General features: G+C 48.4%; 1 protein-coding gene across 1 annotated transcript in view; it reads left to right on the top strand.

Moving 5' to 3' along the window:
* The window catches only part of LOC143277558 (intermembrane lipid transfer protein VPS13A-like), a 240,807-nt gene that overhangs the window by 143,454 nt on the left and 73,102 nt on the right, over positions 1-24,251 (top strand). Inside the window, exons 48-57 of the mRNA XM_076582437.1 lie at positions 6,205-6,324; positions 8,225-8,350; positions 10,417-10,584; positions 11,186-11,308; positions 12,390-12,539; positions 15,111-15,272; positions 16,917-17,074; positions 17,948-18,056; positions 21,369-21,500; positions 22,991-23,077. Coding sequence (XP_076438552.1) covers positions 6,205-6,324; positions 8,225-8,350; positions 10,417-10,584; positions 11,186-11,308; positions 12,390-12,539; positions 15,111-15,272; positions 16,917-17,074; positions 17,948-18,056; positions 21,369-21,500; positions 22,991-23,077 — 1,335 coding nt within the window. The remainder of the gene's footprint in view (positions 1-6,204; positions 6,325-8,224; positions 8,351-10,416; positions 10,585-11,185; positions 11,309-12,389; positions 12,540-15,110; positions 15,273-16,916; positions 17,075-17,947; positions 18,057-21,368; positions 21,501-22,990; positions 23,078-24,251) is intronic.

Genomic DNA, 24,251 nt, shown 5'->3' with positions numbered 1-24,251 from the left:
TTTTATTTTTTGGTTGCGATTAGAGTTCTTGGATACGTTTATCTGTTTGCGTTTTTGTGAATGGCAGAATGTGCGACTGGTGTGGAACATGTTCTTATCTGTGTACGTACTGTGTACTTACTGTGTGTACTTACTGTGTACTTATTGTGTAGAGCATGCCTCCTGTGTCATTGTTCCTGGTTCAGGACTTGTTCAGAGTGCATGACCTGTGTGGCATGAGTTGTATTATAATGAGACTATCGGCGTGTTAAAGTGTGTGTAGTTCAACAGTTCTGTGCCTTTCTTTGTCGTGTGTGTGAATTGAGAATGCACAGCTCATACGGAATGCTGTGTTGGCTGTAGTATTTATATCTGTCTCTGTAGCTCGCGATTTTCGAGAGGTGTGTCCTGTAATGAATGATGTGCTCCCAGTGCCCAACCCTGCCCCTCCCCCTCCTCCTCCTCTCGCCTTTATCATGGTGGAATTTGAACTGCGCATGGAGCTTGGCCTTCTAGACATGTGATGTGAGTGGAGTGATGGCCAAGAGGTAACGCGTCCGCCTAGGAAGCGAGAGAATCTGAGCGCGCTGGTTCGAATCATGGCTCACCCACCGATATTTCCTCCCTCTCCACTAGACCTTGAGTGGTGGTCTGGATGCTAGTCATTTGGATGAGACGATAAACTGAGGTCCCGTGTGCAGCATGCACTTAATGCCTGTAAAAGAACCCACGGCAACAAAAGGGTTGTTCCTGGCAAAATTCTGTAGAAAAATCAACTTCAATGGGAAAAACTAATAAAACTGCACGCAGGAAAAAATACAAAAAAAAAGAGAAAAAAAAGGGTGGCACTGTTGTGTAGTGACGCGCTCTCCCTGGGGGAGAGCAGCCCAAATTTCACACAGAGAAATCTGTTGTGATAGAAAGAGAAATAGAAATACAAATAGAAATGTGTCTGACTAGGAAGTGAGTGTTCACCAGTTTCGAGTCCCATTCGTTGACTGATTGTTACCCCCCCCCCCCCCCCCCCCCCGCCACCCCCTCCACTTAACCTTGAATGGTGGTCTGCGTGCTAGTCATTCAAGAAAGACCATAAAACTGAGGTCTTGCTGACAGTTCAGCCTTGCTGAAAACTGGGGTTTTTTTTTGTTTGAGGCAGAAGGGTTTTCTCTTAATGTAAAGCATTGGCTATCAGTTTGTGATTGGAATCACACCGTTTGTGGACATGTGTTGTGTTTGAGGCATAAGGTTTTTGTCTGAATGTGAAGCATTGGCTATCAGTTTGTGACTTGAATCACACTGTTTGTGTTTGAGGCAGAAGGATTTTGTCGTAATGTAAAGCATTGGCTATCAGTTTGTGATTGGAATCACCACTGTTTATGGACATGTGTTTGAGGCAAAAGGTTTTTGTCTTAATGTAAAGCATTGGTTATCAGTTTGTGATGGGAATCTCACTGTTTGTGGCCGTGTGTTGTGTTTGAGGCGGAAGTTTCTTGTCTGAATGTGAAGCATTGGCCAGCAGATTGTGACTAGAATCACACTGTTTTTGGACATGTGTTTGAGGCAGAAGGTTTTTGTCTTAATGTAAAGCATTGGGCTGTGGTTTGTGGTTGGAATCACACTGTTTGTGGACATGTGTTTGAGGCAGAAGGTTTTTGTCTTAATGTAAAGCATTGGCTATCAGTTTGTGATTGGAATCACACAGTTTGTGGACATGTGTTGTGTTTGAGGCAGAAGGTTTTTGTCTTAATGTAAAGCATTGGCTATCAGTTTGTGATTGGAATCACACAGTTTGTGTACATGTGTTGTGTTTGAGGCAGAAGGTTTTTCTCTTAATGTAAAGCATTAGCTAATCAGTTTGTGACTGGAATCACACATGTTTTAGGACATGGGCCGAAGTAGCTCTGTCCTTTCGAATCATGGCCGGTTCTCTCCCTTGGTTGTATACAGCAGTAACCAAGGACAGGCAACTCTGTGACCACTTTGCTTCCTGCGTGGATTGCATGCTGCGCCTTGTGTGGCAAAGTTGCACCCCACCCCCTCTTGTACATTATGAATGCACTGCTCTTGGCTTTGGTACACCCATGTAACTCTACGCTTTCTAACCTAACATGGCTTCCGCTGAATCGGAACTCAGAACTTTTTCTTCATCTGTTGTTTTGGAAAGCAGAGAAGAGAGATTCTGTATTCTGTACAGAATCCGTTTCGGTTTTGAAGCAGGATTATGTCTTGTCTCCAGCACAGCGCAAAATGCATGATATTTTTCTTTTTCTTTTTTGGGTCTGTGTCTGTGTTATCTGCCTCTGAAATGGCTCCTTTGTTGTGAGCTGGGATATAAACAGCATGATTTAGTTTAGTTTCTTCTTCTTCTTTTTCTTCTTCTTTGTTCGTTGGCTGCATCTCTCCCACGTTCACTTGTATGTACACGGGTGGGCTTTTTACGTGTATGACTGTTTTTTTCCCCCTGCCATGTAGGCAACCATACTCTGTTTTCGGGGGTGTGCATGCTGGGTATGTTCTTGTTTCCATAATCCACCAAACGCTGACATGGATTAACAGGATCTTTAACGTGCGTATTTGATCTTCTGCTTGGGTATACACAGGAAAGGGGTTCAGGCACTAAGCGGGTCTGCACATAAAAAATATCCAACCTTTACCCACCAGGTACCCCTTACCTCTTTACCCCCCCCCACCCCTTTACCCCCACCCCTTACCTCTTTACCCCCCACCCCTTACCTTTTTACCCCCCACCCCTTTACCCCCACCCCTTACCTCTTTACCCCCCACCCCTTACCTCTTTACCCCACCCCTTACCTCTTTACCCCCACCCCTTACCTCTTTACCCCCCACCCCTTTACCCCCACCCCTTACCTCTTTATCCCCACCCCTTACCTCTTTACCCCCCCACCCCTTTACCCCCACCCCTTACCTCTTTACCCCCCACCCCTTTACCCCCACCCCTTACCTCTTTACCCCCCACCCCTTTACCCCCACCCCTTACCTCTTTACCCCCCACCCCTTTACCCCCACCCCTTACCTCTTTACCCCCCACCCCTTTACCCCCACCCCTTACCTCTTTACCCCCCACCCCTTTACCCCCACCCCTTGTCCTCTCCCCTTTTAACCCACCCCCCTCCCCCCACCTTCTTACCCCCACTTCACCCCTTACCTCTTTAACCCCCCACCCCTTTACCCCCACCCCTTACCTCTTTACCCCACCCCCACCCCTTTACCCCCACCCCTTACCTCTTTACCCCCCCACCCCTTTACCCCCACCCTTACCTCTTTACCCCCCACCCCCTTACCTCTTTACCCCCCACCCCTTACCTCTTACCCCCCCACCCCTTTACCCCCACCCCTTACCTCTTTATCCCACCCCTTTACCCCCCACCCCTTGTCCTCTCCCCTTTTAACCCACCCCCCTCCCCCCACCTTCTTACCCCCACTTCACCCCTTACCTCTTTACCCCCCACCCTTTACCCCCACCCCTTACCTCTTTAGCCCAGCCTCTTTACCCCCCACCCCATGTCCTCTCCCCTTTTAACCCACCCCCCTCCCCCCCACCTTCTTACCCCCACTTCACCCCCCTTACTCTTTACCCCCCACCCCTTTACCCCCCACCCCTTACCTCTTTACCCCACCCCCACCCCTTTACCCCCCACCCCTTACCTCTTTACCCCCCCACCCCTTTACCCCCACCCCTTACCTCTTTACCCCCCACCCCTTACCTCTTTACCCCCCACCCCTTTACCCCCACCCCTTACCTCTTTACCCCACCCCTTACCTCTTTACCCCCCACCCCTTTACCCCCACCCCTTACCTCTTTACCCCCACCCCTTACCTCTTTACCCCCCACCCCTTTACCCCCACCCCTTACCTCTTTACCCCACCCCTTACCTCTTTACCCCCCACCCCTTTACCCCCACCCCTTACCTCTTTACCCCCCACCCCTTACCTCTTTACCCCCCACCCCTTTACCCCCACCCCTTACCTCTTTACCCCCCCCACCCCTTTACCCCCACCCCTTTACCCCCACCCCTTACCTCTTTATCCCCACCCCTTACCTCTTTACCCCCCACCCCTTACCTCTTTACCCCAGCCTCTTTACCCCCTCCTCACCCCCTACCACTTTACCCCCACCCCCTTCCCCCACCACTTTACCTCACCCCTTACCTCTTTATCCCCATCCCTTGTCCTCTCCCCTTTTAACCCACCCCCCTCCCCCCACCTTCTTACCCCCACTCCACCCCTTACCTCTTTATCCTCATCCTGCCCCGTTTGCCCCCCCCAACCCCTTCACCCCTCCACTCCTTACCCCACCTTCCTCCCTCCACCCTCCTGATTAACCCCTCCTCCTCACACACCCCCCAACCCCCCTTACCTCTTGATGCCCACCCCTCCCCCTTTCTACCCCCTTTCCGCCCCCCCATTCCTCTAGAGTGAATTCACGGAGTGATAACTGAGTGAATGTGCTGAGACAGACGTGTGCACCTCTTCCCCCACCCCCCCCCCCCCCCCCAGCCCCCTTGTATTTTTCTTTATTTGTCCCAGGAAAAGAAACGAGAAATACGGAAGTCTGATTTCATAAACAAAAAATCCAATTTCTCAACAATCTAGAATACAAAAGTTGTTGGGGTTTTTTTTTGTTTGTTCCTGACATGAAAATGGTTATTGGATATTGCAAGATGAGCATTTTTCTTCTTTTTTAAAATTTTTTTTATAAGAGAGTGGGAGGGAGGATGGAGAGAGAGAGAGAGAGAGAGAGCGAGCAAGCAACGATCAATATTGATCGAATAGTGGAGTGATGGCCTAGAGGTAACGCGTCCGCCTAGGAAGCGAGAGAATCTGAGCGCGCTAGTTCGAATCACGGCTCAGCCGCCGATATTTTCTCCCCCTCCACTAGACCTGGAGTGGTGGTCTGGACGCTAGTCATTCGGATGAGACGATAAACCGAGGTCCCGTGTGCAGCATGCACTTAGCGCACATAAAAGAACCCACGGCAACAAAAGTGTTGTTCCTGGCAAAATTATGTAGAAAAATCCACTTCGATAGGAAAAACAAATAAAACTGCACGCAGGAAAAAAATACCAAAAAAAAATGGGTGGCGCTGTAGTGTAGCGACGCGCTCTCCCTGGGGAGAGAGCAGCCCGAATTTCACACAGAGAGAAATCTGTTGTGATAAAAAGAAATACAAATACAAATACAAATGTGATGATAATAGTTAAAACCAGTGGGAAAAAAATTCTGAAGACTTGTGTTGTGTGACAGTACTGAAAAGGTTAGCTGAGGGGTGCGCAGGTCTGTTAGTTGAGAGGATTTCGCCGAGCGACGCAGGATTTGCAGAGAGCGCTGGGTGATGCGGAGGAGAGGAGAGGATGTGAACTGGTGAAGTTAGCGGTGTTCAGCGTTGTGTGGGATTCCATGACGACATTCTGCTGATTAAGAAAAGAATTGGGTGTTGTTGTTTTTTTTAATGTTTTTTTTCTTTTCTTCTAGACTTGTTTTTCTGTATTTTGCATCGTTTTGGTATTAAGACGCTTGGTTATGCAGGTTTCTGTGGTGCATGTTTGAACTGGCCAAATTTTCTGTGCTGTCTTGTCAGTGTGATGATATTGATGGCGATGATGATGATGATGACTGTGATGATTGATGGTAACTGTGGTGGTGATGATGATGGTGATGGTGATGACGATGACGACAGTGTCACAACTGCAAATTGTTGTTGTTGATGATAATGACAATGACGACGACGATGATGATGATGATGATGATGACTGTGTCAGTACTGTAGAATGATGATTAAATGACGGCGACAACAAACATTGTTGGTGGTGATGATGATGATGATGATGATGATGACGACAGTGATGATGATGATGATGATGACAATGAGGATGATTAAGATGATGGTGACAATGATGCTGAGGACGACGGCAGTGATGATGATGTTGGTAACGACAATGATGATAATGATGATGATGATACGGATGCTAATGATGATGACGATGACAACAATGATGATGATGACAACAATGATGACAACAATGATGACAACATTGATGATGATGATGCTGACGACAATGATGACAACAATGATGACAACATTGATGATGATGATGCTGACGACAATGACGATGATGATAATGATGATGATGACAATAATGATGACAACATTGACGATGATGATGCTGACGACAATGATGATGCTGACGATGACGATGTGCACAGCTGATGGCCAACCTGCCGTCCCTGGTGATCAAGCTGGAAGGGGGCATCGGGCGCCGCACCCTGCCCCTCCTCATCGTCGAGTCCTCCTTCCAGGCCCAGGTCAAGAACTGGAGCACGCAGGTACTTGTTCTCTGCCCCTTCTTCTCCTTCTCTCTCTCACTCTCTCTTTCCCAATCCCCCCTCTCTCTGTGTTTTGCTCGCTCTCTCTCTCCCTGCCCCTCCTCATCGTCGAGTCCTCCTTCCAGGCCCAGGTCAAGAACTGGAGCTCACAGGTACTTGTCTGCCCCTCCTTCTCCTTCTCTCTCTGTCTCTCTCACTCTGTCTTTCCCTGCTTCGCCCTCTCTCTGTGTTTTGCTCTCTCTCTCCCAGCCCCTCCTCATCGTTGAGTCCTTCTCCCAGGCCCAGGTCAAGAACTGGAGCACGCAGGTACTTGTTGTCTGCCCCTTCTTCTCCTTCTCCTTCTCTCTCTCACTCTCTCTTTCCCTACCCCCCTCTCTCTCTGTGTTTTGCTCTCTCTCTCTCTCTCTCTCTCTCCCAGCCCCTCCTCATCGTCGAGTCCTCCTTCCAGGCCCAGGTCAAGAACTGGAGCATGCAGGTACTTGTTGTTTCCCCCTTCTTCTCCTTCTCCTCTCTCTCTCTCTCTCTCTCTCACTCTGTCTTTCCTTACCCCCCCCTCCCCACCCTCCCTCTCTGCATTTTGCTCTCTCTCTCCCAGCCCCTCCTCATCGTCGAGTCATCCTTTCCAGGCACATGTCAAGAAATGGAGCTCACAGGTACTAGTTGTCTCCCCCTTCTTCTCCTTCTCCTTCTCTCTCTCGCTCTCTCACTCTGTCTTTCCTTACCCCCCCCCTCTCTCTTTGTTTAGCTCTCTCTCTCCCAGCCCTCATCATTGAGTCCTTCTCCCAGGCCCAGGTCAAGAACTGGAGCTCACAGGTACTTAGTCTCCCCCTTCTCCTTCTCATTCTCTTTCCCTACCTCTGTCTCTCTCTGTTTTGCTCTCTCTCTCTCCCTGCCCCTCCTCATCGTCAAGTCCTCCTTCCAGGCAGGCCCAGGTCAAGAACTGGAGCTCACAGGTACCTGTCTCCTCTCCTTCTCCCTCTCTTCCCTTACCCTTTCCCTTTCTGTCTTTCTTTTCCCTCCTTTGAAGAAACTGATCGTTATCGAATAAACTGTATTCATCATTGCTCTCTCTCTCTCTGTGTCTCATTCTTTCTCTCCATACCTTCCCTCTCTTGTCTTCATCTCTTTCTCTCTCTCTCTCTCTCTCTCCTTCTTTGCTGTCTTTCTTCTCCTTCCTTTTTTCTTTCTCCCTCTGTCTCTTCTTCTACCCCTCCCCCCCTCTCTCTCTGTGATTTGCTTTCTCTCTCCCCTGCCCCTCCTCATTGTCGAGTTGTCCTTCCGGGCACAGGTCAAGAACTGGAGCTCACAGGTACTTGTTGTCTCTCCCCTTCTTCTTTCTCTCTCTGTCTCTCTCTCTCTCTCTCTCTGTCTCTTTCTTCCCTCACCCTCTCTCTGTCTTGCTGTCTTTTCTTTTCCTTCCCTTTTCCTTGACGACTCGCCCTACCCACTCTCTCTGTCTCCATCTTTCCCTCTCTCTCTCTCCTTCTTTGTCGTGCTATCTCTCTTCTTCCCTTTTGCTTTCTCCCTCCCTCCGTCTCCCCATTTACCTCTTATTCCTCCCCCCTCTCTCTCTCTCTGACTGTGTCTTGCTCTCTCTCTCCCCCTCCCGTCCCTCCCCCTCCCCTCCCTCTCTCTCCCTCTCCCACCCAATCCTCTGTCCCTTTGCCTCTCTTCCTCTCTCCCTCTCTCTTGCTCTTCCTTTCTCTTTCCCTCCGTCTCCCTGGCCTCTCTCCTTCTTCCTTCTCTTGCCCTGTCCCTCCCTTTACTTCTCTCCCTTTACCTCTCTACCTCCCTCTCCCTCCCCTCTCTTTGACCCCTGATCTCAGTTTGACCTTGACCCCTCTTTGACATTGAGTTGACCTTGACCTCAGGTTGACTCTGTGTGTGTGTGTGTGTGCAGCTGTCGGTGGAGGGAAGCCTTGACCTTGAGGTGGGTTACTACAATGAGAAGCTGGCAGTGTGGGAGCCGCTGATTGAGCCGGTGTTTGACGAAGGCAAATTTCGCCGCTGGCAGATCAACCTGGAGGTGAGGGGAGGGGAGGGAGTGGGGTGCGTGGAGGGGTGGAGGTAGACTTGTGATGTGATGTAGAGACCTTCACCCTGATGAAGACAATGTGTTTCTGTGTTTGTTTGGTTTTTTTTAGTATTGAGTTGTATATGCGAACGCATTTAACATGTTTAAAAAAAAAAAAAAAAATTTAGACACATTTTTATTAAAAAATTTTCATATTATGTTACAAAACACATGCACACACCAAAACATCTACAGACACTCACACACACACAAAAAGACGATACTTACGTATATCAAAATCATCATTAAATGAAAATAATAATAGAATACACTGAATGAATTTTACAAAGGACAGGGGAAAAAACAGAAAAAAACCCAAAAAACCCAACTAGCTGTATATATCCACATTTTGACATTCATTATTATGCAATAGTATATTCCATGTTTTTGTCAAAAGAGTTTCAGTGATGTTATATGTGTCAAGTTTGCTTTTTAACTGGATTATTTTAGGTGCTTTGAGCAGCATTTGTACTGGAAATCGCATTATATGAAGATGACGTATTAAGACATGTGCTGTGTTACCTGGGTTCAAACTGACTTACGGAAGTTTGGAAAAAGTGAGAAAACCATTTCCACAGCTGGAAAAATCTTAGGAGAAGATATGTTTTGCCCTCCAAGGTCTGGTAAAGTTGAAATTTAGATAAAACCCCTTGACCAATGCATTTCAGTTTGAAGGTCAGTGCATTAGAAAAATAAAATAAAAAACCCTATTGAAAAAACAGCATTAAAAGTAATGTAAATTTAACATTGATGCTAGAATATCTGCGATCTTTTTCGTCAGTGGAGTGTTTTGTGCAGATGGATTTTTTTTTTATATTTATTCAGTTGGCTTTTTTTTTGGTATGGAAAATTTATCAGTGCGGTGTGGAAAAGTGTGTGGAAAAAAATATGGATTATGGTTGAATCTGTGGGAACCACACTTTTTCCACTTAAGATTTACAGATTCTGGATATATATATATATATATATATATATATATATATATATATATATATATATATATATATATATATACAGAAGGGAGTGTCCATGCTCAAAATCGTAAGTTTGAACTTGTATATTTTGGTATTTTCTCACCTCTTTCCTGAGCAAAACTAAACTGCTGTATTGACCTTCACCCCTGTGCTGTTTTGACATTCACCCTGATGTCTGTGTTGAACCCTACAGGTTCAGAAGAACAATGACCAGCTACCTGTGTTATATTGGCCTTCACCCTGATGTGTGTATCCTAAGGTTCGGAAGAACAATGACGACCACCTCCTTGTGTTTATATTGACCTTTGCCCACTGTATTGACCTTCACCTCTGCTGTATTGACCTTCACCCCTTTTATTGGGCTTAATCTGATGTCTGTGTCACGCCCTGTGTTATATTGACCTTCACCCCTGTATTGACTTTCTCCCTGATATCTGTATTGCCCCGTATGTTATATTGACCTTCACCCCCTGTGCTGTCTTGACCTTCATCTGATGTCTGTGTCCCAGGTTCAGAAGAACGATGACAACCAACAGTGTTATGTTGCCCTTCACCCCCCAGTTGTGTATTGACCTTGACCCTGATGTTGATGTGTCCCAGGTTCAGAAGAATGATGACAACCAGCTGTTTTATATTGACCTTCATCCCCTGTTGTGCATTGACCTTGACCCTGACGTCTGTGTCCCAGAATCAGAAGAATGACGACAACCAAGTGTTATATTGGCCTTCACCCCTATTGTGTATTGACCTTGACCCTTATGTGTGATTGTGTGTCCCAGGTTCAGAATGATGACAACAAGCTTTGGTATATTGACCTTCACCCCCTGTTGTGTATTGACCTTGACCCTTATGTTGATGTGTCCCAGGTTTAGAAGAACGATGACAGCCAGCTGTGTTGTATTGACCTCCACCCCTAGTGTATTGACCTTGACCCTGATGTTGATGTGTCCCAGGTTCAGAAGAACGATGACAACCAGCTGTGTTGTATTGACCTCCACCCCCTGTTGTGTATTGACCTTGACCCTGATGTCTGTTGTGTCCCAGGTCCAGAAGAACGATGACAACCAGCTGCCACCGGAAGAAAGCTCCGCAGAGGTGGACGAACAGATCGTCATGCTGCCCTCCAAGATGGTGGTCAACGTGACGTCCAATGACGCCCTCCAGGTGTTGCTCTCCAAAACCTGCCTGGAGGTGCTCAACAACCTGGGCAAGGTGGGGACAACTCTCTCTCTCTCAGCTCCTGTTCGGTCCTCGTAAGAATTTAATCAGGTCAATTTTTAAAATCCCTTATTTGCCTTGGTGATGTGATGGACAGTGTATGACGCGTGGTGTGTGATGTATGATGTGTGATGTGTGATTGTGTTATGTATGGTGCGTGATGTGTAGTGTGTGATGTGTAATGCGTGATGTGTTGTGTATGATGTGTAATGCGTGGTGTATGATGTGTAATGCGTGATGTGTTATAATGCATGATGTGTTACGTATGATGTGTCATCTGTGATGTATGATGTGTAGTGCGTGATGTGTTATGTACGGTGTGTAATGCGTGATGTGTGATGTGTGATGCGTGATGTGTTACGTATGGTGTGTGATGTGTAATGTGTGATGTGTTACGTATGGTGTGTGATGTGTAATGCGTGATGTGTGATCTTTGATGTGTAATGCGTGATGTATTTTCTATGATGCGTAATACGAGATGTGTTATGTGTGATGCGTAATGCGTGATGTGTGTTTTCTATGGTCTGTGATGCGTAATGCGTGGTGTGTTACGCGTGATGTGTAGTGTGTGATGTGTGACATGCTACATCTGCAGGCATTCAACGATGCCTACAACCTGGTGAAGGTGGATCAGAAGAAGGACGAGGTGCTGTCCCCGTACCTGTTCCAGAACCAGACAGGATTCGACATTGTTCTCAAACTGGATTCCTCCTTTGAGGTCTGCCTCGCATCTGTGTGTAGGGGGGGGCGGCAGGGGGGCAGGGGTGGGCAGGCGGCAGGAGGGCGAGAGGGGAGTGCGGGGGGTGTGTGTGTGAAGGGGGGTTGTTTGTGTCTTTGTGTGTGGGTGTATCGTGGGGGGGGGGGGGTGTGTGCGGGTTGGGGTGGGGAGTCGTGTGGGTGGTGGTAGGGGTGGGAGTGGATGTGGAGGTATATGTGTGAAGGTGTGTTTTTGTGAGGGTTTCTGTGTGGGTTGGAGGGTGGGGGGAGTGGGGGGGGGGTTGGTCTTGAAGATGTTTCTGTGTTTATGTAAGGGTTTTTGCATGTGTGTGTGTGTGTGTGTGTGTGTGTGCATCAAATTGTGTGATTATGTGTAAAGGGTGTGTGTGTGTGTGTGTGTGTGTGTGTTCATGCAGGAATACCTGTACATGTGTGTGCCAGTGCGCACATGCTTAAGTGAATGTGTTTTATGTGACAAATGTCTGTAGCTGGACAACTCAGTTTGCCAAAGTGTACACCACACAATGCAACTCAGCACAACCTGACTCAGTGCAGCTCAACACAACCCACAGCACACAACACAACACAACCCACACTACAACGCATCGTAACACCACCCAACCCACCACACCACACCACACCACACCACACAACCCATAACACCATACCACACCACACCACCCACAACACCGCACCGCACCACACCACACAACACCACACACCCCAACCCACAACACCTCACCCCACCACACCACACCACACCAACCCACACCACACACCCCAACCCACAACACCTCACCCCACCACACCACACCACACCACACCACCCAACCCACAACACCACACCACACCACACCACACCAACCCACACCACACTTCACAACCCAACCCACAACACCACACCACAACCCTCAACACCACACAACACAACGAAACCCAACCCAACCCACAACAACACCGCACAACCCCACACCGCAACACAATGCCACGCAACCAGAACACAACCCAATGTGTATGTGTGTGTGTGTGCGTGCGCGCGTGTGCCTGCATGCGTGCGTGCGCGTGTGTGTGCGTGTGTGCAGCCCCCAGCTAACAGCCAGGAGGGGCGGGTCAACCTCAGCGTGGGCACGTCACTGCCGGTGTACAACAAGGTCACCTCCGTCACCACCAAGACCCAAGGGTCACAGATCAAGACCACGCAGGAAGGGGAGAAACGTAAAATCATCTTCGAGGTCAGAGGGCATGGGGCGTGTGTGTGTGTGTGTGTGTGGGGGGGGGGGGGGCGGTGGGGGTCTCTGTGTGGGTGGGTGGGTGTGTTGTGTGTGTCTGTGAGTGTGGGTGGGTAATCTGTGGTTGTGTGTCAGTGTGAGTTGTGGTGTCTGTTTTTTTTATGTCTGTGTGGGTGTCTGGGTGTGTGTGTGTGTTTTGTGAGTCTGTGTGGGTGTCTGTGTTTTGTGTGTGTGTGTGTGTGTTGTGTGTGTGTGTCTGTGTCTGTGTGTTGGGTGTGCGTTGGGTGGGTGTCAGTAATGTGTGTGTGTGTGTGTGTTCTTGTGTGCTTTGCATCTTGACTGACTTGTTGTAAAGCATGCTTAAAGCTGTAAAAGCACAATATGCATGTGTTATTGCTGTTATTATGATTGTTATGAATATGATGATGATTAGTATTATTATTATAGTCATTATTAGTATCATTATCATTAGTATTATTATTGTTCTTATTATGATGATTGTCATTATTAAGATGATTATGATGCTGCTGCTGCTGATTACTATTCTTATTTTATTATGATGGTGATGATTATTAATGTTATTTTATCATTGTGATGATGATGATTACTATTGTTCTTATTTTATGATGATGGTGGTTGTTGTTATTTTTTTTTTTTGTAATGATGATTATTATTATTACTATTGTTCTTAATGTATTATGACGATAATTGTTGTTATTTTGTTATTATTATTATTATGTTGATGATGATCTTTATGACAGTCGTCTCAGTGTGTGATGGAAGAAGGGTGATGCATCTGTGTTTTTTTGTTTGTTTTTTGTTGTTTTTGTTTTCCCTTGTGCACAAGGTTACATTTTGACATTTCACAACATCAGTGTGATTCAACATTCACAGAGCAAAACATTTAGGCCGTCAATGAACATCGAAAAAAAAAAAAAATCAATAACTTATTGAGATGCAAGGGTTGTTTTTCAATATGATAATACTTATAATAGTAATAATAATAAGGAGAAGAATAACAAATAATAAAGAACAAGAAAAAAAGGAAATATTGACAGTGATACCAAATGTCACATCATGGCATATATTCATGATGACATAGCTTCATGGAGCACCAGAGTTTTTATAAAGTGTTATTAAAGGATTAATATAATTATGTTATCAGTTACCTGTGGCAGCTTACTTCTTTTGTCAAAATTAAAGATAAGATAAGAATAACTTTATTATCTCCAACTGGAGAAATTTGGTCAGGTGCATTATCACAACATACAAATGTCAAATTTTGCAGTATATTCATTTCTGATATTGTTATAAATTCTATCAGATACGCATCACTCATATAATGTATTATGATGACAGTTTTCGTTTTACTCAGTGTTCTGTTACCAACACAGAGTATGGTAGACATTTTTTTTTTAAACAGAATCACAGTAATTCGTTTCCATTGTGTGTACATGCTTTTCTAACTTGTATCTATACTTGAGGTCAAGCAGGAATGTTTTATTTGATTGATTCGAATCCTGTGTATAAAAAATTTTGCCCATAATAACATTTAAGTCAAGAGCTCTTAGACTATTATCCAATTCATTACGGACCAAGTATTGTTCTAATGTCAAGTGCATATGCTTTAGTAACCTGACAATTGAGTATATAATTTTTGACTGTAGCTTGATGAAGCCTTATGTACACGAAAGTGTGTCTTCACAAGTGACTTAGAACATTGATGTTTTTTCCCTTTTTGCATTCATTATCAGTTGTTTCGCTTGTCAGTTTAAGGACTTCTTTTTTACAAAGTCCTTTAAGTAATTTCCTGTAATTGTATTTAGATTTTTTTTTTTTTTTTTTTTCAAATTTCACCCACATTTCACCCTCATTTGCCCAGTTTCCCCCAACCCTCCCATTCATTCACATCTCCCACCCCTTCCAACCGATAATACTCAAATGTATTCATAAATACTTTAACAAAATGTCTTCAATCACCGATATGTGTGACGGGACATTAAACAAAAATTCTTCCTTCTTCAAAAGTATCATCCTTTATTGCAGCTGTGTTTTTTTGACTCACTTGTGTAAACAAAGTGAGTCTATGTTTTAACCCGGTGTTCGGTTGTCTGTGTGTGTGTGTGTCCGTGTGTCTGTGTGTCTGTGGTAAACTTTAACATTGACATTTTCTCTGCAAATACTTTGTCAGTTGACACCAAATTTGGCATAAAAATAGGAAAAATTCAGTTCTTTCCAATCATCTTATTTAAAACAATATTGCACAAAAAAGAAAGAAAAATGAAGCCTAATTATATGCAATCTGCATTTACTGTTATATTTATATTATTTGTATTCTCTAAACTTGGCACTTTGATCTGATATTCTGACCCAACAACAAGAGCAGTCATTATTATCATTTTTTGTTCAAACAGGAACTTCTTTCGCTAAGCATGGAATTTTTATTTACTTTGCAAACATTTTGGTGCAGATAGTGAAAAAGGGAAATTACTCTGTAATTAATGCTAGGGGACGTAATTTATCACAAGTGAGTCTTGAAGGCCTTGCCTCTCTTGTTTTACATGTGGTGTCCAGTTGGAGCAGTTTGGGGCGATCAGGGAGGTGGCGGTGCGGCAGGCGGAGAAGCGCCTGTTCCAGATCAACCAGAAGTCGCACCAGGGGGACACGTGGGCTGTGGTGTGCGCCACGGACTGCACCATTGGTCAGAAACTGGTCTCCCTGCAGTCCATTGTCAGGGTGAGGGGCTTTCGTGTGTGTGTGTGTGTGGAGGGGTGTCTAGAGGGGTGTGTGTGTGTGTGGAGGGGGGTGATTGTGCTATGCGCCACTGACTGCACCATTGGTTAGAAACTGGTCTCCCTGCAGTCCATTGTCAGGGTGAGGGGCTTTCATGTGTGTGTGTGGAGGGGTGTGTGTGTGTGTGGGGGGGGTGATTGTGTGTGTGGAGGGGGGTTGTGTTGTGTGCCACTGACTGCACCATTAGTCAGAAACTGGTCTCCGTGCAGTTCATTGTCAGGGTGAGAGACTTTTGTGTGTATGTGTGTGTGTGTGTGTCCGTATTTGTATGTTTGTGTGTGTTTCTGTGTGTGTGTGTGTGTGTGTGTGAGGGTGCATGTGTTTGTGTGTGTGTGTGTGTGTGAGAGAGAGAGAGAGAGAGAGTGTGCAATAGTGTGTTTTTGTCATGTGTGTGTATGTTATTGGCTAGGTTCCATAAACAGTGTTAAATTTTCTCACCACAACGCAAAGCCACCCGTGTTTTGTCGGTTGTTTTTTTTTTTCTGTCTGCAAGGGTATCTTGCTTTTACTATCAAGAGTGATTTTCCTACAGACTTTTGTCAGGGACAACCACCTCGTTTCAGCCATGGGTTCTTTTACATGCGCAAAGTGCATGCTGCAGTTGGGACCTCCGTTTGTTTTCTCATGTGAATGAGTAGCACCCACTGAAGGAAGGTTACAGTGGAGGCGGGAGGAGTAAGAACCACCCCTGCTTTACAGTTTTAAAGGTGAAAAGATTAACCAAGACTGTTTTTTGGTGTGTTTTTCCATTACATTTTGAAAAAACAACAACAACAAAGAGAAACGAGAAACGGGGGGAGGGGGGGGGGGTGACGAGGTGGATGGAGAAAAGAAAGGGGTTGGAGATGAGGGGGGGGTTGAAAAAAAAAGTGGCTTTGGGGGGTGAGCGAGGTGGGAGGACAGGAGGCGTGGCAGGGATGGAGGAGGAGGCTTCACTACTAATGCAGATAGACAACGAAATGCGCCTTTCTTCCACAAATCGTGAAACAAATTGAACCCTTTCACCGCCAGTCAGTTTTAGAGTGCAAATTAACCTTGTGCAGAAACCACAGAAAAGATGGTGTCTAAGAATAGCTGGGGGATTCCCCCCCGTGATGTGTAGAAGAAAAAAAAAAAAAGGCCAATCCTACCACTGAAAATTAAGAGCATTAGGTTAATGCACAAAAGGCCCATCAACTGGTTGCATTTCAGTGACATGGGTGCTTTACCTAGCTGGTGCTGAAATGCGACCATGGTGGTGAAAGGGTTAAAAGGAAGATAATTGCCAAAAAAACCCAAAAAACCCCCACCAACAAACAACAAAAAAAGAACCACCCTGCTTCATTGTTACAAATTGCTTTGTACATGTTTTGTCAGCTGGTGACATTTTTTCACATGGTATCTTTTTTTTTCTTTTTTTTTTTTTTTGCGTGTTATTTTTTTTTTTTTTTTTTGGGGGGGGGGGGGGGGGGGGGGGGGGGGGTGTCCATTTGGGACTTGGAACTTGTGGATGCTGCTGGCTTCAGAGTCTGAGGCATTCCCCGCTAGGCCACGGCTGACGATGCTGACGTGCTGGCGCTAAGCGAAGCCATCTTGTGGTCTTGGCAGGTGAAGAGTGAGCTGACGTTTGGGGTTGAGGTTCAGTTCCGGGGCGACCAGGGCATCGAGACGTGCGGGGTGGTGCAGCCAGACCAGTACTTCAGTCTGCCCCTCAATGCGGTGTACGGTGTGTCCAACGACCTCTTCTTCAAGCCTGTGGGCGACAGGTGGGGGGGCCCTGTCGAGGATGCGTGTGTGTGTAGTGTGTGTGTGTGTGTGGTGTGTGTGTGTGTGTGTGTGGTGTGTGTGTAGCATGTGTGTGTGTGTGTGTGTCTGCCCCTCAACGCGGTGTACGGTGTGTCCAACGACCTCTTCTTCAAGCCTGTGGGCGACAGGTGGGGCCCTGTCGAGGATGCGTGTGTGTGTAGTGTGTGTGTGTGTGTGTGGGTGTGTGTGTGTGGTGTGTGTAGCATGTGTGTGTGTGTGTGTGTGTCTGCCCCTCAACGCAGTGTACGGTGTGTCCAACGACCTCTTCTTCAAGCCTGTGGGCGACAGGTGGGGGGGCCCTGTCGAGGATGTGTGTGTGTGTGTGTGTGTTTGGGGGGGTGGGGAGGGGTTGAAGGAGGGGGTGAGACACACAATGGGACCCCCTGCTCCACACTCCCTTGAAGGATGTGTGTGTGGGGGGGGGGAGTGGGGGGATGTGGGTGTGTGTGTGTGGTGAGTGTGTGTGGGTGTGGGTGTGGTTTGACACTGTGTTTCTGTGCAGTATGTGTGTTCGTGTTGTGCTTTCTGTGAGTGTAGACTGATCTCTATATGTATGTGTGAGCATGTGTGCGTGTGGTGATTGTGTGTGTGTGTGTGGTGATTGTGTGTGTAGTTTGACACTGTTTCTGTGCAGTGTGTGTTTGTGTTGTCCTTTGTGTGAGTGTGTAGATTTATTACTCTGTGTGTGTAATTATGTGTGTGTGTGGTTGATAGTGGTTCTGTGCTGTGTGCGTGTATGTGTGTGTGTGTGCGTGCGCGCGTGCGCACGCGTGCTTGCATGTGTGTGTGATGCGCATGCCTTGCAGTGACCAGTGTGGGGTGTCTGTCCACAGTTACACCACCTCCAAAGACCCGGTGAACTGGCGGAGTGCCGAAAACACAGGACTGCTGGAAGTGTGCTGCCCCTCCTCACAGAAAGGACACTCCCCTTGCTACTTCAGTGTACGCTTTGTTGTGTGTGTGTGTGGGGGGGGGGGGGTGTGGGTGGGGGGGATGGGTGCTGTGTGTGAATGAATGAATGTTTAATGCATTTCGGCCATGGGCACATATACATATATTGGGATTTTTGGGGTAGGGTTAATAAGCGATGCCCCTCCACTTCCGTGCTTGGGGCGAGTCCTGTCAATGTCTTCAGTGTCGGCACATTCATGGGGGGCTGTTGTTTGAGGGGCGTGGTGGCGGTCTCCACTCTGGGAGGGACGCTCACTCAGTCTGGCTCCGCGACTAAGCCGTTATTGTCGTTAGTAGGGGGCTTAGTAGGTGGTGTCCTAAGTATGTTAAAATAGAACAGGCACCACTGAACACCACCGAAGTGACTCAGCAGCAGTGCAGGGTCTCCTCTGGTGTGTGGCCTCCTGGCGACCTAACATCGATGGTTCCCTGTGGACTGCCGACGCTGGAATTGCAACGGATGAACCAGGGTGTGGCCGTGTATGGGGGAATCTAAAATGAGCGGCGTGGAAGTAATGCCACTGAAACAGTGCAGATGATGGGGCAGCAAAAGAAAAAAAAAAAAAAAAAAAGCGATGAACGAAAGATACTACACCAATAGACAGCAAACAGAACTCACCAGATGACATCAGTTTCACTCGCACAGTGTAAATCAATTCCGTATAAGGAAAAACACAAGCAGATAACTAGCAGACAGTTATCACTTTAATCTGTAGTCAGGGTGGAGTCCGTTATACTCTTGATCATTTTCATGTTGTTTCAGAAATAGCCTTATTGACCGTTGGTTAAAAACCAACAAATTAAGTTCTTTGGTCTTCACGAAAACGCGGAGGCATGGTACCCGCGCTTAGGCACCCAGCGAAAATCCGATCCCCAACAGAGAAAGGAAAGACAGGATCGACTTAGAGGTAAACAAAAACGAACGAATTGAGGGGGCCGAGTCGAATCGAGTACACAGAATGTAAGAATACAATAAACACAAGCCGCATGCAGCAAAATAAGGCCAAATGAATACGCTTAATAGCCAAAAAAAAAACAAACGTAAGACAAGACCGAGTGTAAACCTGACAAGATGGCGTGGAGAGCCTTGGCCAAAGGAATGATTCAGCGCTTATAGCTTTTAGAGGCGTTTGCTTGGCTAAGAGCGGACTGGGCAAGACGGCTCGTCTTTTCACTGTTAGCTGTGCGAAATTTGGCCAAACAGAGCAAACCGATAGGCCTAGTTTGCATCAGTTTGACATGGTAAGTATATGTATCGCCAAACATGGAGTATAATACAAACTCCTCCTCTTCTTTTCATAGCAAAGAAAATAAACTTCGAAACAACACGACTGATATTTTCGTCCCTACCATATCTATAAGCCTGGGAAAGGGAATAGTATACAAATTTTCAGGAAATTTCTTCCGAAGGGACAGTTATGTGTGTCTGGTACAGTTTGACAGGTGTAACGTGACAGTGACTGTGTGTTACCTGTGACAGGTATGACGTGACGGTGACTGTGGTGTTACCTGTGACAGGTATGACATGATGGTGACTGTGGTGTTACCTGTGACAGGTGTGAAGTGACGGTGACTGTGGTGTTACCTGTGACAGGTGTAACGTGACGGTGACTGTGGTGTTACCTGTGACAGGTGTAACGTGACAGTGACTGTGTGTTACCTGTGACAGGTATGACGTGACAGTGACTGTGTGTTACCTGTGACAGGTATGAAGTGACGGTGACTGTACGTTTACCTGTGACAGGTATGACGTGATGGTGACTGTGGTGTTACCTGTGACAGGTATGAAGTGACGGTGACTGTGGTGTTACCTGTGACAGGTATGACGTGATGGTGACTGTGGTGTTACCTGTGACAGGTATGACGTGATGGTGACTGTGGTGTTACCTGTGACAGGTGTGACGTGATGGTGACTGTGGTGTTACCCGTGAGAGGTATGACGTGATGGTGACTGTGGTGTTACTTGTGACAGGTATGACGTGATGGTGACTGTGTGTTTACCTGTGACAGGTGTGAAGTGATGGTGACTGTGTGTTACCTCTGACAGGTGTGAAGTGACGGTGACTGTGTGTTACCTGTGACAGGTATGACATGATGGTGACTGTGGTGTTACCTGTGACATTTATGAAGTGACCATGACTGGGTTTACCTGTGACAGGTATGACATGACGGTGACTGTGGTGTTACCTGTGACAGGTATGACGTGATGGTGACTGTGTGTTACCTGTGACAGGTATGAAGTGATGGTGACTGTACGTTTACCTGTGACAGGTATGACGTGATGGTGACTGTGGTGTTACCTGTGACAGGTATGAAGTGACAGTGACTGTGCGTTTACCTGTGACAGGTGTAACGTGACAGTGACTGTGTGTTACCTGTGACAAGTATGAAGTGATGGTGACTGTGTGTTACCTGTGACAGGTGTTAAGTGATGGTGACTGTGCGTTTACCTGTGACAGGTATAAAGTGACGGTGACTGTGTGTTTACCTGTGACAGGTATGAAGTGACAGTGACTGTGGTGTTACCTGTGACAGGTATGAAGAGATGGTGACTGGTGTTACCTGTGACAGGTGTGAAGTGACGGTGACTGTGCGTTACCTGTGACAGGTATGACTTGATGCTGACTGTGCATTACCTGTGACAGGTATGAAGTGACGGTGACTGTGCATTACCTGTGACAGGTGTGAAGTGACGGTGAGTGTGGTGTTACCTGTGACAGGTGTGATGTGATGGTGACTGTGCATTACCTGTGACAGGTATGAAGTGACGGTGACTGTGCGTTACCTGTGACAGGTGTGACGTGATGGTGACTGTGTATTACCTGTGACAGGTATGACGTGGTGGTGACTGTGTGTTACCTGTGACAGGTATGACGTGATGGTGACTGTGGTGTTACCTGTGACAGGTATGACGTGATGGTGACTGTGGTGTTACCTGTGACAGGTGTGACGTGACGGTGACTGTGCGTTACCTGTGACAGGTATGACGTGATGGTGACTGTGCGTTACCTGTGACAGGTATGACGTGATGGTGGCTGTGCGTTACATGTGACAGGTGTGAAGTGATCACATGCTCTGGTGCTCCATGACCCGCATGCAACTGAGGCCACAAAAAAGAAAGAAAAAAGAAAAAGGAGAAGAAAAAAAAAGGTGTGAAGTGAGGGTGACTGTGCATTACCTGTGATGGGTATGACATGACGGTGACTGTGCGGTTACCTGTGACAGGTGTGAAGTGACGGTGACTGTGCGGTTTACCTGTGACAGGTGTGACGTGACGGTGACTGTGCGTTTTACCTGTGACAGGTGTACCCCGAGGTGGAGAACATCTACCAGGAGGCTGGGGACGAGAAGAGCGGCAAGTGCTACGTTCTGAACCTGCAGCCCTCCATCATCCTCCACAACCTTCTGCCATTCCCCCTCTCCTACATGCTGGAGGTGTGTGTGTGTGGGGGGGGGGGTGGCGGTGGGAGGGATGTGTGGGGGGGTGTCGTTCTTTGCGTGTGTGTGTGTGCGCGTGGGTTCAGGCTTGAGTCTGGTTCTCGCCCGCATCCATCATCCTCCACAACCTTCTGCCCTTCCCCCTCTCCTACATGCTGGAGGTGTGTGTGTGTGGGGGGGGGGGGAGGCGGGGAGGGGGTGGCGGTGGGAGGGATGTGTGGGGGGGTGTCGTTATTTGTGTGTGTGTGTGTGTGAGCGCATGGGTTCAGGCTTGAGTCTGGTTCTCGCCCGCATCCATCATCCTGTGCAACCTCCTGCTCCTTCCCCCTCTCCTACATGCTGGAGGTGGGTTCTTTTGTTTTGTTTTGTGTTTTGTGTTTTGTATTTCTTTTTTATCACAACAGATTTCTCTGTGTGAAATTCGGGCTGCTCTCCCCAGGGAGAGCGCGTCGCTATACTACAGCGCCACCCATTTTTTTGGTATTTTTCCTGCGTGCAGTTTTATGTATTTTTCCTATTGACGTGGATTTTTCTACAGAATTTTGCCAGGAACAACCCTTTTGTTGCCGTGGGTTCTTTTATGTGCGCTAAGTGCGTGCTGCACACAGGACCTCGGTTTATCGTCTCATCCGAATGACTAACGTCCAGACCACCACTCAAGGTCTAGGTGAGGGGGAGAAAATATCGGCGGCTGAGCCATGATTTGAACCAGCGTGCTCAGATTCTCTCGCTTCCTAGGCGGATGCGTTACCTCTAGGTCATCACTCCACTGTGTGTGTGTGTGTGTGTGTGTATGGGGGGTGGGGGGGAGGGCGGGGTGGCGGTGGGAGGGATGTGTGGGGGGGTGTCGTTCTTTGCGTGTGTGCGTGTGCGTGTGCACGTGGGTTCAGGCTTGAGTCTGGTTCTCGCCCGCATCCATCATCCTGTGCAACCTCCTGCTCCTCTTTCTCTCCTGCATGCTGGAGGGTCAGTGGGTTTGGTGGGTGTGTGGGTGTGTTGAGGGGGGGGGGGGGGGTTTGGGGGGGAGGGGTGAATGTGGGAGTGTGGGGATGGATTGTGGATGTTGGAATGTGTGTGTATGTTTGTGGGGAGGTTGTGTGGGGGGGGGGGGGGGGAACGGGTGGGGAGTGGTGGTGGTTATTTGTGTGTGTGTGTGTGTGTGATGACAGTGATGATGATGACAACAAAGATGATGATGACAACAAAGATGATGATGGTGATGATAATGACGATCAAGACAACAATTTTGATGATGACAGTTATGATGGTGATGATGATGGTGATGACGACGCTGTGTGCAGGGCAGAGGGAGGTGTGTGTGTGTGTGTGTGTGTGTGTGGTGACAGTGATGATGATGACAGTGGTGACAATGACAATGATGACGATGATGATGATGACAACAAAGATGATGATGGTGATGTTAATGACGATCAAGACAGCAGTGGTGACAATGATGATGACGACGACGATGACGACGCTGTGTGCAGGGCACCAGTGACCAGGAGACGCTGCAGGAGGGAGAGAACCGGGCCCTGACCCGCGCCTCTTTCTCCGACGCCAACCTGGAGATCATTGTGAGTCACTCCCCTCACCACTCCCCTCATCTCCCCCTCACCACTCCCCCCATCCAACTTTCCACTCCCCTCACCCCCCTCACCACTCCCCTAACCTCCCCCACTCCCCTCACCACTCATCACCCCCACCACTCCCCTCATCCCCACCCCTCACCACTCCCCTCATCCCCACCCCTCACCACTCCCTTGGCTCCCCCTCACCACTCTCCTCGTCCCCACCCCTCACCACTCCCCTCGTCCCCACCCCTCACCACTCCCCTCGTCCCCACCCCTCACCACACCCCTCATCCCCACCCCTCACCACTCCCCTCGTCCCCACCCCTCACCACTCCCCTCGTCCAACTCTCCACTCCCCTCACTCCACCCTCACCACTCCCCTCGTCCTCACCACTCCCCTCATCCCCACCCCTCACCACTCCCCTCGTCCCCACCCCTCACCACTCCCTTGGCTCCCCCTCACCACTCCCCTCGTCCCCACCCCTCACCACTCCCCTCGTCCCCACCCTCACCACTCCCCTCGTCTCCACACCTCACCACTCCCCTCGTCCCCACCCCTCACCACTCCCCCTCGCTACCCCTCACCACTCCCCCTCACCACTCCCCTCGTCTCCACCCCTCACCACTCCCCTCGTCCCCACCCCTCACCACTCCCCTCGTCTCCACCCCTCACCACTCCCCTCATCCCCACCCCTCACCACTCCCCTCGTCCCCACCCCTCACCACTCCCCTCGTCCCCACCCCTCACCACTCCCCTCGTCCCCACCTCATCTCCACCCCTCACCACTCCCCTCGTCCCCACCCCTCACCACTCCCCTCGTCCCCACCCCTCACCACTCCCTCCACCCCTCACCACTCCCCTCGTCCCCACCCCTCACCACTCCCCTCGCTACCCCTCACCACTCCCCTCACCACTCCCCTCGTCCCCACCCCTCACCACTCCCCTCGCTACCCCTCACCACTCCCCTCGTCCCCACCACTCCCCTCGTTCCCCCTCACCACTCCCCTCATCCCCACTCCACACCACTCCCCTCGTCCCCACCCCTCACCACTCCCCTCACCACTCTCCTCGCTACCCCTCACCACTCCCCTCGTCCAACTCTCCACTCCCCTCGCCCCCCCCTCACCACTCCCCTCGTCCAGCTCTCCACTCCCCTTGCTCCCCCTCACCACTCCC

The sequence above is a fragment of the Babylonia areolata genome, chromosome 34 (genome assembly GCF_041734735.1).
Source record: "Babylonia areolata isolate BAREFJ2019XMU chromosome 34, ASM4173473v1, whole genome shotgun sequence".
In the NCBI taxonomy this organism is placed as follows: Eukaryota; Metazoa; Mollusca; class Gastropoda; order Neogastropoda; family Buccinidae; genus Babylonia; species Babylonia areolata.
The sequence above is the reverse complement of the archived record's forward strand: the minus strand, read 5'-3'. Positions and strand labels throughout refer to the sequence as shown.